The sequence below is a fragment of the Nuphar pumila genome, chromosome 1 (assembly GCF_984573655.1).
Source record: "Nuphar pumila chromosome 1, dmNupPumi1.hap1.1, whole genome shotgun sequence".
Taxonomy (NCBI): Eukaryota; Viridiplantae; Streptophyta; class Magnoliopsida; order Nymphaeales; family Nymphaeaceae; genus Nuphar; species Nuphar pumila.
This window is the reverse complement of record NC_143249.1, coordinates 28,732,670-28,748,453: the sequence shown is the minus strand read 5'-3', so window position 1 is coordinate 28,748,453 and position 15,784 is coordinate 28,732,670. Positions and strand designations below refer to the sequence as shown.

At 39.0% G+C, this 15,784-nt stretch overlaps 2 protein-coding genes across 3 annotated transcripts; both read right to left on the bottom strand.

Moving 5' to 3' along the window:
• Positions 1–2,432: 2,432 nt before the first annotated feature.
• LOC149848516 (uncharacterized) lies at positions 2,433–5,756 on the bottom strand. The gene is made up of 4 exons (XM_090004543.1): positions 5,445–5,756; positions 4,650–4,698; positions 3,574–3,809; positions 2,433–2,969 (listed from the first exon to the last, which is right to left on the bottom strand). Exons 1-4 carry the CDS (start codon positions 5,754–5,756, stop codon positions 2,433–2,435), a joined length of 1,134 nt encoding a protein of 377 aa, XP_089860669.1.
• Positions 5,757–8,071: 2,315 nt separating this feature from the next.
• Positions 8,072–15,348, bottom strand: LOC149848515 (uncharacterized). 2 transcript variants are annotated; one of them, XM_090011793.1, is made up of 4 exons: positions 14,931–15,348; positions 12,362–12,707; positions 10,056–10,121; positions 8,072–9,272 (listed from the first exon to the last, which is right to left on the bottom strand). In XM_090011793.1, the coding sequence occupies exons 3-4, from the start codon at positions 10,104–10,106 to the stop codon at positions 8,409–8,411; spliced, it is 915 nt and encodes a 304-aa protein (XP_089867919.1). In that variant the 5' UTR covers positions 10,107–10,121; positions 12,362–12,707; positions 14,931–15,348; the 3' UTR covers positions 8,072–8,408. The 2 variants fall into 2 exon arrangements, 1 of the variants encoding a protein (XP_089867919.1); XR_016432864.1 differs by lacking the exons at positions 8,072–9,272; positions 10,056–10,121 and adding exons at positions 10,397–10,439; positions 11,185–11,250.
• Positions 15,349–15,784: the final 436 nt, after the last annotated feature.

Below are 15,784 nucleotides of genomic sequence, written 5' to 3'. Positions count from 1 at the left end.
ATTTTTTCAAGTCATTGTGACTTTCGGGTTTACAGAAAACATTATTGATCAATGTATATACTTTAAGTAAAGTGGGAGTAAGTTCATTAGATTGATGTTGTATGCGGATGACATTTTGTTGGCAACCAACAATATAAAGTTACTTACAGAGACAAAACAGTTTCTTGCATCACATTTTGATATGAAAGATATGGGTGGGGCTGCTTATGTACTTGGCATAGAGATCCACCGAGACAGAGCAAAAGACTTTCTAGGTCTCTCTTAAAGATCCTACATAAATAAGGTATTAAAGCGATATGGGATGGAAAATTGTTCTCTTGGTACAACACCCATATCAAAAGGTGACAAATTGAGCCTAAAAGATTGTCCACAAAACGAAATTGACAAAGCACAGATGAGTGCTTATTCATATGCATCAGTTGTTGGCAGCTTGCAATACACGCAAACTTGTTCACGTTCAGATATTTTCTTTGCAATAGGGATGCTTGGTAGATTCCAGTCTAACCCAAGCATATCTCATTGGAAGGATGTCAAGAAAGTCTTGCGGTATTTGCAAAGGACAAAAGATTATATGTTGATGTATCATAAAGTTGATCACCTCGAGGTCACTGGCTACTCAGATGCGGACTTAGAAGGATACCTTGATAGTAGAAAGTCTACTACTGGGTATGTGTTCTTACTTGCTGGGGGCACGATCTCTTGGAGGAGTGGGAAGCAGACGACCACTGTTGCTCACACCATAGAGGCAGAATTTATTGTATTGTACGAGACTACTTCGCAGGCCATATGGTTGAAGAACTTCATATCACAGTTAAATGTGGTCAATTCCATCGAGAAGCCATTGAAGGTCTACTGTGATAATGAAGTTGCAGTCTCCTTTTCGAATAACAATAAAAGTACTACGTCATGTAAGTATATGGAATTAAAGTATTGTTTTTAAAAAAAGGACAGGGAATCATGTAGTGCATATTGTTAATATTGATACCAAAGAGATGATTGTTGATCATCTTACTAAAAGGCTAACACCGGGATTGTATTCCGAACATGTATTGAGGATGAGCTTGTTAAACTCTTTATTTTGACATATGCATATGAATAAAGTGATCACATACAGTTTATTGATTCTCATTATAGTTGTTAATCTCATAAGAATTATAGATTTGACTAAGGATCTGTAGAATAGATTTTAAAGGCTAATTTATTCATCAGGCAATTCTCATAAAGTTTACTGGTTTATCGTCGGAACAAGTGGGAGAATGTTGGGATAAGCCACGATGTGTGGCAGTTACCCACGTTTTTTGTAACTTTCTCGTTTGATGTTCCTTCCGATAAACATACAAACTGATCCCACGCTGCAACTATAAAGAGTGTATCCATGAGTGACCCTAAAAAAATAAGCGAGCATCAAGAGAAAAGCACAGTAAGGAAGAAAATACCTATTTTTGAGTTTTTCGTCTAGAGAGGGAACGAGGGATCTACTCACTGACTGTTGAAGGAGCCTCCGCTCATTAGAGGGCTGCAGTCCGGTTGAGGAGTGAAGCTCATCCCGTTAAAGCCACCCGCGCCAATCACCAGCCATCATGGTTCCTCAATGGCTTCTTCAGGTACCCCCTCCACTCTAATTTTATTATGTGCAGCTACAGGATCCCAACATGGATCGCCTGGTTACGTTGATGGAAGACGATGGGATGTTGTAGCATGCAGGGTGATGAAGGGGTTCCCGCCCTTGCACCACATTTGATGTAATTTTTTTTTGCTCACCATCAACATCGTTAGCAAGCTGAGTGTGGATCCCACACACATTTCGATCAAATGAGATGTGCGTGAGGATTGCATATAATTGATTGCTCGTATACACTATAACTGCTCTCACATGAGATGAACCCACTTTCTTTGCAGAAAGTGGCTCTGATGGTATATGACCGATTCTTCGGTGACATTCCACACCCACCGCACATCTCGCTTGATGGCGATGTGCGTGAGAGCGAGCTCACTCTCACAGTTCCTGTTGAATGCATAGCTTCCAAGTGAGATGTGCAGCAGGGGTTGAAGCCTGAATGAAGCCTTGATCGGTTATACTCTATCTAACCTGATCTGCTCTCCTCTGAAACAACAATCCACATAATCCCCATCTTCTTCCCCCCTCAACATCACGTAACTCTTTGATCACACACTAAAATGGTTATTTAGCATTTGGTAGCAGTCGCCAAATAACATCTCTCCCATAGGCAATCTAAGTAACAAAAGTATTCAGGTAACTAAATTTTGTTTGCAAAATATTGAACTGCAAAATAGCTCATTCATTTTTTTTTTCCACAGAGAAAAATAGCTCATTCATTAATATGATGCACCATTCAACATCGATACGAAAACTGAAGAGCATAAACTCCCTTATTCTAGTGCTGGTGCAAGCAACTGGCACTTGTTCCTGATCACTTCTTGCAAACAATTCCGTGCCCACTCATTCCACTGACGCACTCCAAGTTCCCAAACTCGCTAGTAGTTGGCAATTCGCCAGGCATGCTGCCTTTGAACCTTGAGACAGCACAGTCAGTTGCGAAGAGTCTGGACGATGCAAATTCGCGATTGCCACCCAAGACCGGCATCGGCACACCAATCTTAACCTGGCTCTTGTAGTTTGGTGCATATGTCTGTCCCAGCACACCACTCACTTCGTCGCTTAGTGAATAGAAGTTGAAGGTCAGGTCTAGATGAGCAAAGCAATCACCATCTGTTATCCCATAGCGATGGATCCTAGACTCCTCCTTAGTGATTGGAACCACTCTTGCAGTTATCTTGAGGTTGTTCATGACTTCCACTGTTATTTCATTAGCTTCGCTGATGCGAGTAATAGTGATAGAAGGGGCAGCTTGAGTTCCCCATATTGCTCCTTCCTTGCTGGGAAGGAATATGGGTTGGCCATCAAAGGCCAGTGCAAGTTGGTCCACGTTGTCCTCCCATTTGGCTACCTATTTAAAAAGAGAGGAATGAAGTGATTCAGTGATCTTCCATGCACTCTTCCACACTTCAACTAATCAAGAAAAATTTGGCTAAAGTTAATGTAGTCACAAAAGAATGATCCATAATCATTGTTATATTTACATAGTGTCTGCTTAATTGCAACAAACATTGCCCATGTTTTGAACATTTTTCATTTCAATGTGGTACTTTTATTAGCTGATATCATGCTGAAAACATGCAAGCTTGACAAAAAATCACCTATTCCAGAAATATTGTGTTTTTAATGAGATTATTAATGCATTAGGCATGATTTTCCGTATATTTGTGTTCTTTATAGTTTAGTGTGTGTGTGTATATATATTAAATATAAAATATTTTTGTATATAGCGTTGTTTATATATATATATATATATATATATATATTTTCCTGAGATATTTCAGAGAAAAATCAGAAATTTTTAAATAACATGAGATTTTCCCTCAACGAGATTTGCTCGAGAACAGGATAATTGCAACTACAGACTGATTGTGTTTTATTTTTCACGGGTTTTTTTGACAAAAATAAATTAAAAACAGGTGACTTGTGCACAGAAAAAAATTGGTTAACTTTACCTTTTTTGCACCTACAAATAATTGGTGGCTATCAAAGAGGATGCCAATGGACTGAACCCATGTGAAATCACGCAGCATGCCATCCCCTCTCCTCCCAATGAAGTGTGCATTTATGTGAAGGTTGGAGTCAGTGAGCAGGCAGAAGTCCTTGTCCTTCTTGCCATGGAAGTAGAAGGTGATGCCATCCCCACCAACAAAGCGAGGGTCTTGGCACACTGCTCCTGGTCTGTCACAGTCTGCAAAAGTAGCAACATGAAAGTTTTAACTGAATCAATATTCCATACAATTATTCACAACAAAAGCCTTTCCTAGTTCTTCAAAGCCAAAGATATGGAGATTATCTCCACACATCTTGATGGAATATGTGTACAACAAGTTGGAAAGAGTGAAAGTCATACATGAAGCAATTAGCCATTAGTATTTGAACCAAATACTTCAAGAGAAAGAAATGAAAATGATAGCAATACCAGATGTTTGTGCTTTTCACTCTACAATAATTTTCTTTATTTTAGTTTTTTCTCCAAAGCCAATCCCATGTATTGATCGACTTTAAAATCCCATATCTATATCAACTTTTAAAAACTAGGATAATGCGACAGACAATCTCGACCGAGCTTAAGTTTGTGGATCACTGTCGCATGGATACGGCCATTTTTATGAAGTTTTCAAGATGACTAGTATATAAGGGTTACGACTCCCAATGGCCAAAATGAGTATCCGTGTGACAAATAGATCGTGCATGTAAGTTTGAACTTTGAACAAGTTTTTCCATAATGAGGAACCCCGCCGAGAAACTGGTCACTTAATGGGCCCATCCCTCTGCGAAGTATCTAAGCCCTTACAGAGCCCGCCAGTTAAAGGCACCCGCATACCCGGTGTCTGTCGAACCTGGGACAAAGAGGTTAGCACCTTCTCCCCAAGCCTGCTCCCATCAAGCAACGCGGGCAGGTGTGTAAGTTTGAACAAGTTCATCAACCATATATTTTGCACAAAATACAGCCTTGGATTTTATGAACTTTAAAACTTCCAACTGTGATGGCTAAGCGCACTACCAATGCATTAAACGCAGTACTTACTGCACACAGGCTTGCAAGAAGCACAGTCAATGCTGCAATCCATGGGACACTGCGGAGGGCAGCATAGCTGTACTTTATAGCATGCCTTGAATCTCTTATACTCGCATGATTTCCTTTTCGGAGTGGGAAACCTTGCTGCTAAGGCTGCTTCTGTCAAAATCAAGAGTGACAACAGGAGGAGGAGATAAACCCTCCAACTCTTCCTTGAAACCAAAGATAGAGAAAACATCCTCTCTCTCTCTCTCTCGGAAAGGGCACTACCGTATTTGGTAGGAAGTTTTTGTATCTACTTATAAGTATTTGAGCGTTGACTTGAAGTTCACATGGGATTCCCCTCTCATAAATAAAACGATAATTTACTACTGCATCTGACAAAAAAAACTTTAAAATGTTGTATTTGTATACCTTGGAACATGGTACCATCCTTTGATGTACATTGCTGCAGTAGCTTATTCACGTTTAGGGGCAAGGAGTACTTGACCAAACATAACTCAAATTTCTAGTTCCATATTATATATATATGGGCAACTTGTCAGAACTCGGGTCCTCAACTCGTCTTGTAGCCCATGAACGTACTTTTTGGCATGAGCCTCGTCAGTGGTGTAGGTGTTTGGACAATACTTCTCCAATGTCTAAACAAGGTAGTGTTACTTTGTCACCTTCCTACTACCTTGCTGAAGATCGAGGAACTATTGCATCTTGCAGTCCCTCGCATATTGTGGAAAGTGCATGTAGGAACACCTCAGAGAACTGCGCTCAGGTAATCTTCTATCGTTGGGCTGGTATGTATTGTACCTCTCGCATGGTCTCCCATGAACTCTTAGCATCTCCATGTAGATGGTAGGTGACAAAAGTAACCTGTCTATCTATAGGGACCTCTAAAATCTCAAAATTTTTGCCAATAGCATGAATCCAGTCATCAATTATGTTGGAGTCCTCCTTTCCTGAGAAAGATAGAGGATTCAACTCTATAAAGCATTTGTAACTCACTCCATGGTTTTCGGTGTTGTTCCCACCATTGTTGCCTTCATGATTGTCATTGTTGTTACCGTTACCATTACCATTACTCCTGTTATTCTCGAGGTTCTGAAATGTGGCAGTCAACATGTTGAGAGCTTCTAGGAGAAAGTCTCTCTAAGTTGTCCAACCCTGAGACTAGCATTCGACCATATATAATAAAACCCAAAGGTCTAAATAAATTTTGTGCTTACTTGACACAGACTATAGATGATGTCCCTATTTGACATATAAGTTCTGATTTTGCATAAGTCACAAGAACTAAATTTTAATAAATGATTTTATCACAATAATAATTAAAAATAAAAAGAACACAATCACCAAGCGATGTTGGTCAGTTGAACGAGTCTTAAAACAAAAAGTAATTCATTGATATGAACCAAAAAAGAAAATCATTTTGGGTCCTCCACATGAATCCTTCTCCTCCAATCATTTCTATCCAATGTCATGTCCTCAGTGAGGTTCAAAGCATTCATATCTTTTCTTATCATCTTCATTCAAGTCTTCTTAGGCCTACCTCGACCTCTTTTAGCTAATAGATTTTTTCATTTCTCCATCCTTCTAACTGGAGCATCATTAGGCCTTCGCCAAATATGCCCAAACCATCGTAAACGATTCTCACTCATCTTATTTTCAATGGATGCAACGCCTACCTTCTTACGTATTTTCCCGTTCTGAATCTTATCTTTTAGTGTATTTCCACACATCCATCGAAGCATACGCATCTCAGTTACACTCATTTTTTGAAAATGATGTCTCTTGGCAGCCCAACATTCCGTACCATATAGTAAAGCGGGTCTAATTGTCATCCTATAAAACTTCCCCTTCAACCGCAATGGCATTCTACGATCGCACAACACTCCAGTTGCACTTTTCCATTTCATCCACCTAACCTTAATCCTATGATTTACATCTCCATCAATTTCTCCATTCTTTTGAATGATAGATCCCAAATATTTGAAATAGTCATCCACCGCTATTTGTTGCTCACCAAGCTTCACTACACTCTCATCACTACTTTGTTGCTTATTAAACTGACATTCCATACATTTTGTCTTACTCTTACACAACGTAAAACCTCTTGCTTCCAAAGTTTGTCTCCATAATTCTAACTTAGCATTAACCCCAGCTCTAGACTCATCAATCAAAACAATATCATCAGCAAACAACATTCACCACGGCACATTTTCTTGAATTGATCTCGTAAGTTCATCTATCATTAGAGCAAAAAGGAAAGGGCTTAATGGAGATCCTTGATGTAACCCAACCGTTATAGGAAAATTGTTTGTCACCCCTCCACAAGTGTGGACATTGGTTACTACTCCTTCGTACATATCTTTTTGCCTTCTTTGCGTATGAAAAAATCATTGATAGCTTTTTGCCAGTGGAAGAAACAAAACAAAAAAACAACTCTGCATGCTTCAGTTTGCATATTTGTATCACTCAGATATATTTGAACATATTAGGCCTTATTTCTCATTCTGCCTCGTATGTTTTAAGTGTTTTATGATAGATATGAACCATTAGATGTGTTTAGCATGCCCGATTTAGTGGGAATAAACTCTTGGATCGTGTTTTTTGGTCAAAAAAACATATTTTTATGAGCCGAGGAAACTGATACCTTAATAGCCATTGATTTTGGATCACCAAAAAACCTCTACACATGTCAAATTCCGGCAATCCAAAAACAGGTTTCCACTAAACAAAACCTATAGATCACATCTAGGTGTTAGACTTGAGAAAAAATCTTAAAACTACAAATTTTGAAAGAGCCTATCAAGACCTAAAGAAAAGGGGGCTTAAGAAACACACACACACACACACACACACACACACATATATATATATATATATATATATATATATATATATATATATATATATATATATATATATATATATATATATATATATATATATATAAACTTTCCAGTGATTCATGTATACTTTATGTATGCATTTGAAACTTCATACGAAGCTCAATTTACCAGACGTGAGAATAAAACTTTCACTGAAATTGGTGGTATCTTTGAGCAAAAGGCTTAAAAACACATTTAAATAAAAACACAGGTTTTATTTTATCATCATTGTGATAGATATTATTGTAATATTACTTTCTATTGGCTCTATTACAGCTTCTTCTTAACTACCAGGACAATGACCTTAATTACGGCACACAGAGCCAGCATGACTAGGTTTTTGATCCTTGTAAATATAAAAAAAAAGCAAAAAACAACCAGTAATTATTTTGGAAAGCAACAATCTGTATGTCACGCTCCTTGTACACGCCAAGTTGTTTGTTTGTACAACGTCAATCCCATCTTTCTCATAACATTAACTTAACCATATTGACAGAAACCTTTGCTTAGTAAATGCAACAGTAATATCAAACAATGGCACAAACCAGAAATGCATAGTTGAACTCATTAATGCACATAATCCTTGATCATACATCTATATCTAAATCACCAAGCTTAAAAGTTACATTGCTTCGACATATCAAAAAAAGAAGCAAATCCTTAGAAAATTTTGAAGTATTTCTCAACATAATACCACCTAATTAGAGAGGCTCAACATTCACTAAAGAGCCAAGTTTCCCACTACATACATTGCGTTTTACAAGGTCTCCTGTTCGAGGCTTCTGATGCAAAGCACCAAGAACTAAAACAGTAACTTCTGCATTCGGGATTAGCAGAAAAAGGTCTAAGGGGTTTATCCAGAAAAAAATCTTCTTTTTTCAGCTCAGCACTGAAGCTTGAGCTGCCTGGTCTGTAGGCTTTTAAACTTTGTGAGTTGTTTCCTTTTTTTTCTAGCTTCAGCTGCAGCTGCCATATCTGATAATCGCTTACTGTGACACAAATGCTTATCCTGAATCTTTCCAGTTGGATGAAGTGAGTGCGGGGTCATGAAAGAAACACAGTTTCTTGAGTCTGAATCTGCAAGAACCAAGTTATCATGGTTGAGACTCAAGGGCTCCTTAGTTTCAGTGATTGGTATGAGGGTCAGAGCTTTAGAGTGACACCTTGATATCCTGCTTCCTCCATTCGCCGAGCGTCCACTGGGCCTCTTCATAAAATCATCACCTTTGTTTTCTATCTTACTAACATCCACTGTTGAACTGCAAACTTTTGTTTTCCCATCAAGGGCTTCTGGTCCCATGTCACCCATCAGTTTCAAAGATACGTCTGTCTCATGTTGAGAATTGTTTGGACCACCATCACTTTCACTTGAGCTAAGGGAAACAGAAGGGAATGGCCGAGAGGATTGGTCGTTTATGGGATAAATTAATGGACAAGGAAGTACTAAGAATTGGGCCATGGGTCCACTCTGCCTTCCAAATCTGTCTCTTCCATTAGGCAGATTGCTAGCACATACTGTCAATGGGTTTATCTCACGATGAACAGACGGTAACTCAGTAGGATCTAAAGCCTGCATGGCGGAAGGCCACGCAAATTGAGAAAATGTTGTTCCATTGTAAAATAGCAGAGGGAACTGCATGGATGAAGACATCACATTTCCTGTCTTGCAGTAGGCATCTTCTGGTGGAGCTTCCTTGATATCCTCTGATGGGCTGCCCTGTGGGACATCCTTATCTGTCGCTGCAATCTGCCCAGTAATAGATTTAGAAAGTGGGGCGAAAAAAGATGATTAGTTAATGGCATTAAAAGTAAGTTTCAGGAGATCTTAAATCATGGGCTTGACTAAACATTTGGAAGGACTGCCTGTTCAGCTGGTTTAGCTCCCATACCAGAAACCATAACACTGCAGTGAGTAGGAGAACTCCATCATGTTGAAAGGATAGCTTCAAATGGAACTAGATAATTAATGGACTTGATCATGCATATGAATGGATCCAGGGTGAGCCCAGTTTCATCTATCACACAATAAGACTTGCGACCGACTTGGAAAACTCTAAGGAAGTCAATTTGGCCCAGCTCAACCATTAGTCGGTGAAACATCCACATAGGGATGTAAACGGTTCAGAATCGGGTCAAATGTGGCCAATATCATATAGGACTAATCATATGTTGGATGAATGGATCTGGATTCAAATTTGGATAGTGAAAACCACATAGCATATCTGACTTTTTACATGTAACCGGATTTGGATATCCATCAAATCTGGATATCCATTGGATTCGGTAGCAAACAATTCAAAACCATATGAAAATCTGATTATAATTGGATATGGTTTCAGCTTACCAAATCCAACTAAATGGAGTCAGTTTCAGTCAGTTATCGGATAAATCCGATCCACTGGCATCCCTACCTCCACAGTTGGACACTGGCTGATCTGGAAACAACAGTCATAAACATACTTCATACTGAACATTTTCACAAGCACCACTTGAACATTGCTAGTTGTATATGAAGCCATGTTGCAGTTACCTGCTCTTTCAGACGTTTGTTCATGTCAACTAAAGAATGATACTGTAGCATGGTAGACTCAATTTCCTGTTCCAATTGCATATATCAGAAAAAATAAAGTTATTTGAGTAATCGGATAGCTTATGAAACTTTTTGAAAAAAAAGTCTAACTACAGTTGTCTATGAAGTCATTCCAGGTCCATGTTTCAGAACCAGCTGCTGATGAAAGTTTGGACGTGCACAACCATCCAGATGATGTTTGACAAATTTGATGGTCGGTGCTCAGATACATTTTATGTCTTTTCTATATTCTTTTCATCGCATACATTTTATGTCTCCATAGAAGTACTCAGATACCAAGTTTGTCAGTAGCATCCATCCAGTAAATTATAATAACATAGACTCCTGCCTTGAACAAATCAGGCTGTTAGTCTGACAAAACACCAGTTTCAGGTCGAAACAAACATGACAATTCTATATGAAAAGGACAAAGATATGACACTCTTAAACCAACGTTTGCTAGAGAGAAAATATAATCATTAGAGTACTGACATTTCACAGTAGACATCTTGACCAATTTTCAGCTTATAAAAGAAAAATAAATGCAAATACTTGAAGGGGTGTTTATTACGCCCCACAGAAAGAGAGGACACATGAAATGGCTTTTGCATGAGACACTGCCCCCTGCATGTTGTTTCATACGAAAGAAGCTGGGCCCTGCTGCCTGTTTCCCAGAAGGTGACTGTTTCACCGCCAGTGGGAAACAGGCCCACTTCCATATAAAAGGTCTATTTCCCAGGTTTTCTGATGAAACAAACACCCCAAAGGGCTTGTTTAAATTTTACATTTATCACCAAAAAATTCAGTAATTGGATTTCTTTGCAATATTTGTGACCACATAACTTGGAACAGGAAAATCCTATTATATCTTTAGCCCTAGAAAGTCAATAAAAGGTATTGTTTATTACTCATTTTATACTATCATGATTTTATTAAAAAATCATGATAAATATAATAATTGTGATATACTAAAATCACATTTTTTCACTTGTTTAATCTTTTATATGCACTGAATTTCTTGGCAATATTACAAGCAAATGCCTATCATTCTTAACCCCTAGCAAGTAAAATCAAAGCTGTTGTTTCTTACTCGCTTTATACTCTCATTTTCCAATGAAAAGTCAGCAGCCTTCTTCTTTAATTCCTGACAGAGAGCCTAGCAGAAATAAAACAAGAATCATGATTATGCACAAGAACGCAAATAAGATAATCAGAGAAGTGGACAAGTAGTGAATTGTTTAAGAGAAACATCAACTTTTTAGGTTAATGGCTATGAATAACAAGACGGATGCAAAGCAAGAGCATACAATTTGATATTTTCTACTAGAGCATGCACTGAATTTCTATTGGTTCCACTAAAACCTGAAACACTGGTAAAGGTTAACCCCACATTATATTCTCTTATGTTTCAAATTGTAAGGTCAAAGCACAAGCATAAAATAATTTAAAAGTTTTTTTGCTAATGGCACCCGTGCTGGAGTTGGCGCATGCAGAACACCTACAACCAAAGCTATTGGACATAACAACCTAGAAACCCTTGAAACATGCCAAAGTAACAGTACTTCTTTCTTAACACAAGAATGCCCCCAAGTGGACTTAAACCACTGGTGAAACTCCTATGATAAATGAGACAAAAGCAAGAATCAAGAGCTTATTTAAAAAATCACAAGATTCAGGACTTATAACCAAAAAAAGGAAACAATCAAATGTTAAGTCCCTCAATTATCTAAAACCATTGATGGGAAAATTATTTTTCTTTTTTATTCCTTTCTTTCTTAATCTAAGTTGTTTTTAGGATTACAAAAGTCCTGAAAAAAAAAGGATACTCCTATTGCTTTGGTATCATGATTTTTAATTTCATTTATTTCAGTTACATATTAAGGGGGTGGGGGCTGGTGTTTGGGGAGGATGACAAGCAACCATTTTATTCATAATACTCTTTTGTGATGGTGATGGCATACCAGTGGCTATGGCAGGGATGCTAATCAAGGTGATCTCTTCAAAAGGCATGCACAATTTCAAAAAAATAAACACACTGTACAGGAACGAGAGTGAATAGAAAATAGCAATAGATAGTAAAAATATTTGCTATAATTTCGACTACTTTCTTCATTGCATTTTGAGAAATTCCATTTATTTTCTCTAACTAAATGAGTCAAACTAAAGCAATAGCAGATCTGAGTTTGCATTGGTGAATTTGTATCGAATATGGTGAACAGCAGAATAGGTCCAATGATGTCCATGTCAAGCTAAATAGAAATCATTACCTGTCTTCGACGGATAGTCTGCCTTGCTGACTCTCTATTCGCTCGAATCCTCCGCAATCTTCTTTCCTCCTTCTCAGCCTAGAGAAAGTTTCTAGTTGAAACTATTAACTTCATGATAGTCCACAACTCCACATAAACAAAAAAAGATAAGAAGATGGCATTTACACTTACAAACCTCACTCAATTGTTGCTTTGGTTTGCCTCTGGAGGGTGGTGTCTGTCTTGTGGCCTTAAGGTTTTGATCAGAGCTTGAGAAATCAACATGCAGTTCAAGCTTTACATGTTTCTTTACTATAGGCTTGCAAGATTTTCGGGGTTGTTGAACTTGTTTACTCAAATTAAGGGCCTGAATCAAAGACAAAGTAGCACATATACTTGACATCAGAAATGCAGGAAGTTTGCCAGTCTTTTAGCATATGGATATTAAAGAAATCTCAGCCATATAAGTCTATAGGTGATTAGGTGTACATACATTTGTGAATGTGCATCCACAAGCACCTGCACAAGCATTCATTACCATAGAGAACACGGTCTATGTTTTTTTGTGATTGAAGATATTAGACAAGTTATCCTTCTTCGTTCATATTGTATGATAACAAAAAACATCCTATTATAATGTTATCATTATGATTTTATTTTTTCTAACTAGTTTGTTATTGAATTTTATTTTGTCAACAGGGGCTTCTCAGTTTTAATTGATGGATACCTCATCTCATATGGCAGGCAAAGTTTTTCCTATCGGCCCAATACTTTGCATTAACAAAAAGATGCATGTTTTAGAAATCTCTCATAATCCATTAAACAATGTTAATACACAAGTCCAAAAGAAAACACTTCTGCATGTCCTCTTATATATAACTGCAGAATGAGAAAATTATTTCCTCAAAACGAAAAAATATTCACCCTTGTAGAGAAAATTGCACAAAGCAGTTCTTTCAGGCTGCGTTTGACTCAGTGGACAAATGCCACCTGGACACACCAGGCGGAGTTTGTCAAGGACCGAGGTTAGGTCACCCACCTCTGAATTATAAAGCAATGGGAAGCAACAGGGCCCCGCCGGACCAGTTGGTTCCCGCATATCAATCACAGGACTACACCCCAGCAAGGACCAGTCGGTCCCACTCGAGTGCGTCCTGCTATTCAAACCAAGGTTGCCAGACTAGGAAGCAGAAGCTGGAAATGATACGGGAAGCGAAAGTGAGAAGCGAGGCATTTTGAAATTTATAAGAAGCGGGAAGTGAGGAATCAAATTATTGAAGATGAAATGTGAATCAAACAGGAAACAACATTAGAATTGAATGGGAAGTGAAACGGGAATCAAATGGGAAGCGAATAAAAATTAAAATAAAAATGATTACTCTTAAGTTTCATGATTTTTTAGTGTAATTAAACTTTTGTCAACATCTAAAAATGATGGTTACCTATTTAGAGAAAGCACATAGAGAGTGAGTAGAAGCATGAGATGAAACACATAGAAAACATGAAAGAAGCATGAAAGGACATATAAGAAGCATGTAGGAAACATGAATGAAGCTTATGGGAAGCATAAGAGAAATGTAGGAGAATCGAGATTCCCTTCAATTTTCGAAAGCGAGGAGTATTGCGCTTCCAAAGCGAGTTTCCGGGAAGTGTGCTTCCCACCTATATAAGAAGCTTCCGGTAACTCTGATTCAAACACGTCCTCAGCCTAATTCAGGAGGCACTTAAATGCTACAAATTTGGTTCATCCCTAATTCAGAACGCACCAACCTGAGAAATATTTGACTTAGGTCCAAGCCCCCAAACTGAAGGTTCAACTTCAAAGTCATTGGATCTCTCTAATAAGGTCATGACGACAACACAGTCCTTTTCAACAAATTAGCCATCAGATTATTTTAACCCACCAATGACAATTCTTCAATTATCCCTTCCCATGATTCTTGATGCAACTACCTAGAAGAAAACCATCTTAGTTTCCAACTTATTCTCCCCATTGGCACATTCCAAGCCTTGAAAAAAAGAAAAAAAACTTTAAATAGCAGCAGCTTGCAAATAGGTGAGACACTGGCTTCACTTCCCTCTATTATATGATACACTAGCTAGAAGCCAAGAGACTCCTGCCCTCCATTGTCAATGGTTTTCGCTAATTGATCATTAGCCAAGATGACATCTCAACTTAGGTCCTCCATATTTTTTTGAAAAGTTTATCATCCACACTGTGGACAGTTGGGGCTCCGTAACAACAACTGAACAAAACATTGTCTTCCTTTTCCCTGCTATTTATCCTCTTCCTCCTCCATGATCTAATAGTCAACTGAGCTCTCCTCTAATCCCAAAAAGAAAAAATAATTGAATCCCATTGCAGGAACAAATGCGCTACTAAGCTAAAAAAGAATCACAAAGAGCCAAAACCAAATTTATTATTTAAAAAAAAAATGCCATTCGTGTATCCAACCAAACACAAAAAAAAATCACAACCGCATTAAGAATAACAAAATAGGAAGAAGGAAAATGCATATTTTTAGCCTCCGCACTCTAAAAAAAAAGGACAAAAAGATGCAAGAAACAGTAATAGGGAAAGAATCAGAACCTTCGTATCCCGCAAGAATGCAGCCTTCTCGAAATCCCGAAACGAGTTCCTCCAAATCTCCGCGCTCCTCCGCTGCTTCCCCGACCGTCGGCCCCGGCCGCCCCACTTCCCCTCCGATCTGCGGCGCCGGCACTGGAGGCCCCTGCTGGCCATCAACGCGAGCTGCGCAAACTCTGCGAGCGCGTGCGCGGCGTCGAGCTCGATCTTCACCATCGGATCCCATCCGCAACAGGAGGAATCATCCTCGGGGAGCGCCGCAACCTCGGCCGAAGGCGATGATGGCGGCACCGGCGATGGGTCGTCCCCCGGCCGGATACCACCGGAAGGGGTGCCGGGGCTCGGCGGCGCAATGCAGAAGCTAACCCTAATTTCGTTGCCGTCCGCGGCCATGGAAGAGGGTAGCTGCAACTCCCCTCTCTCTCTGCTTCAGTTCACAGGGAAAAAGAGGAGAAAAAAAAAGGCCCCCTCTCTTATGCACGCCATCGCCTCTCACCTCGTGTACTGCCACGTCACACTATGGGCCCAAGGCTGACTAAATGCACGTATTAGATACCACCACGTCATCAATTCGTCCTAGTTGGCGCTTTCCCCGACGCCTTCTTTACTCGGCAGGATGATGACACGTGGTTTTATTACCACGTTGGATGTATGACCTGGCCACGCGCCGAATAGTGGACCCCGCAGCAACGTGGGGAAGGTTGCACATGACACGTGGATAACGAGACCTAACGTGAAGTGCGTCTTTGTGCTGTTACGAAATTGTCTTAAATATCCTTTTACAAAATTACAATTTAAACCTTAATGAAGTATTAATATTATGTGGGCTGGGACCTCGGATCGAACCTAGGTGCTAG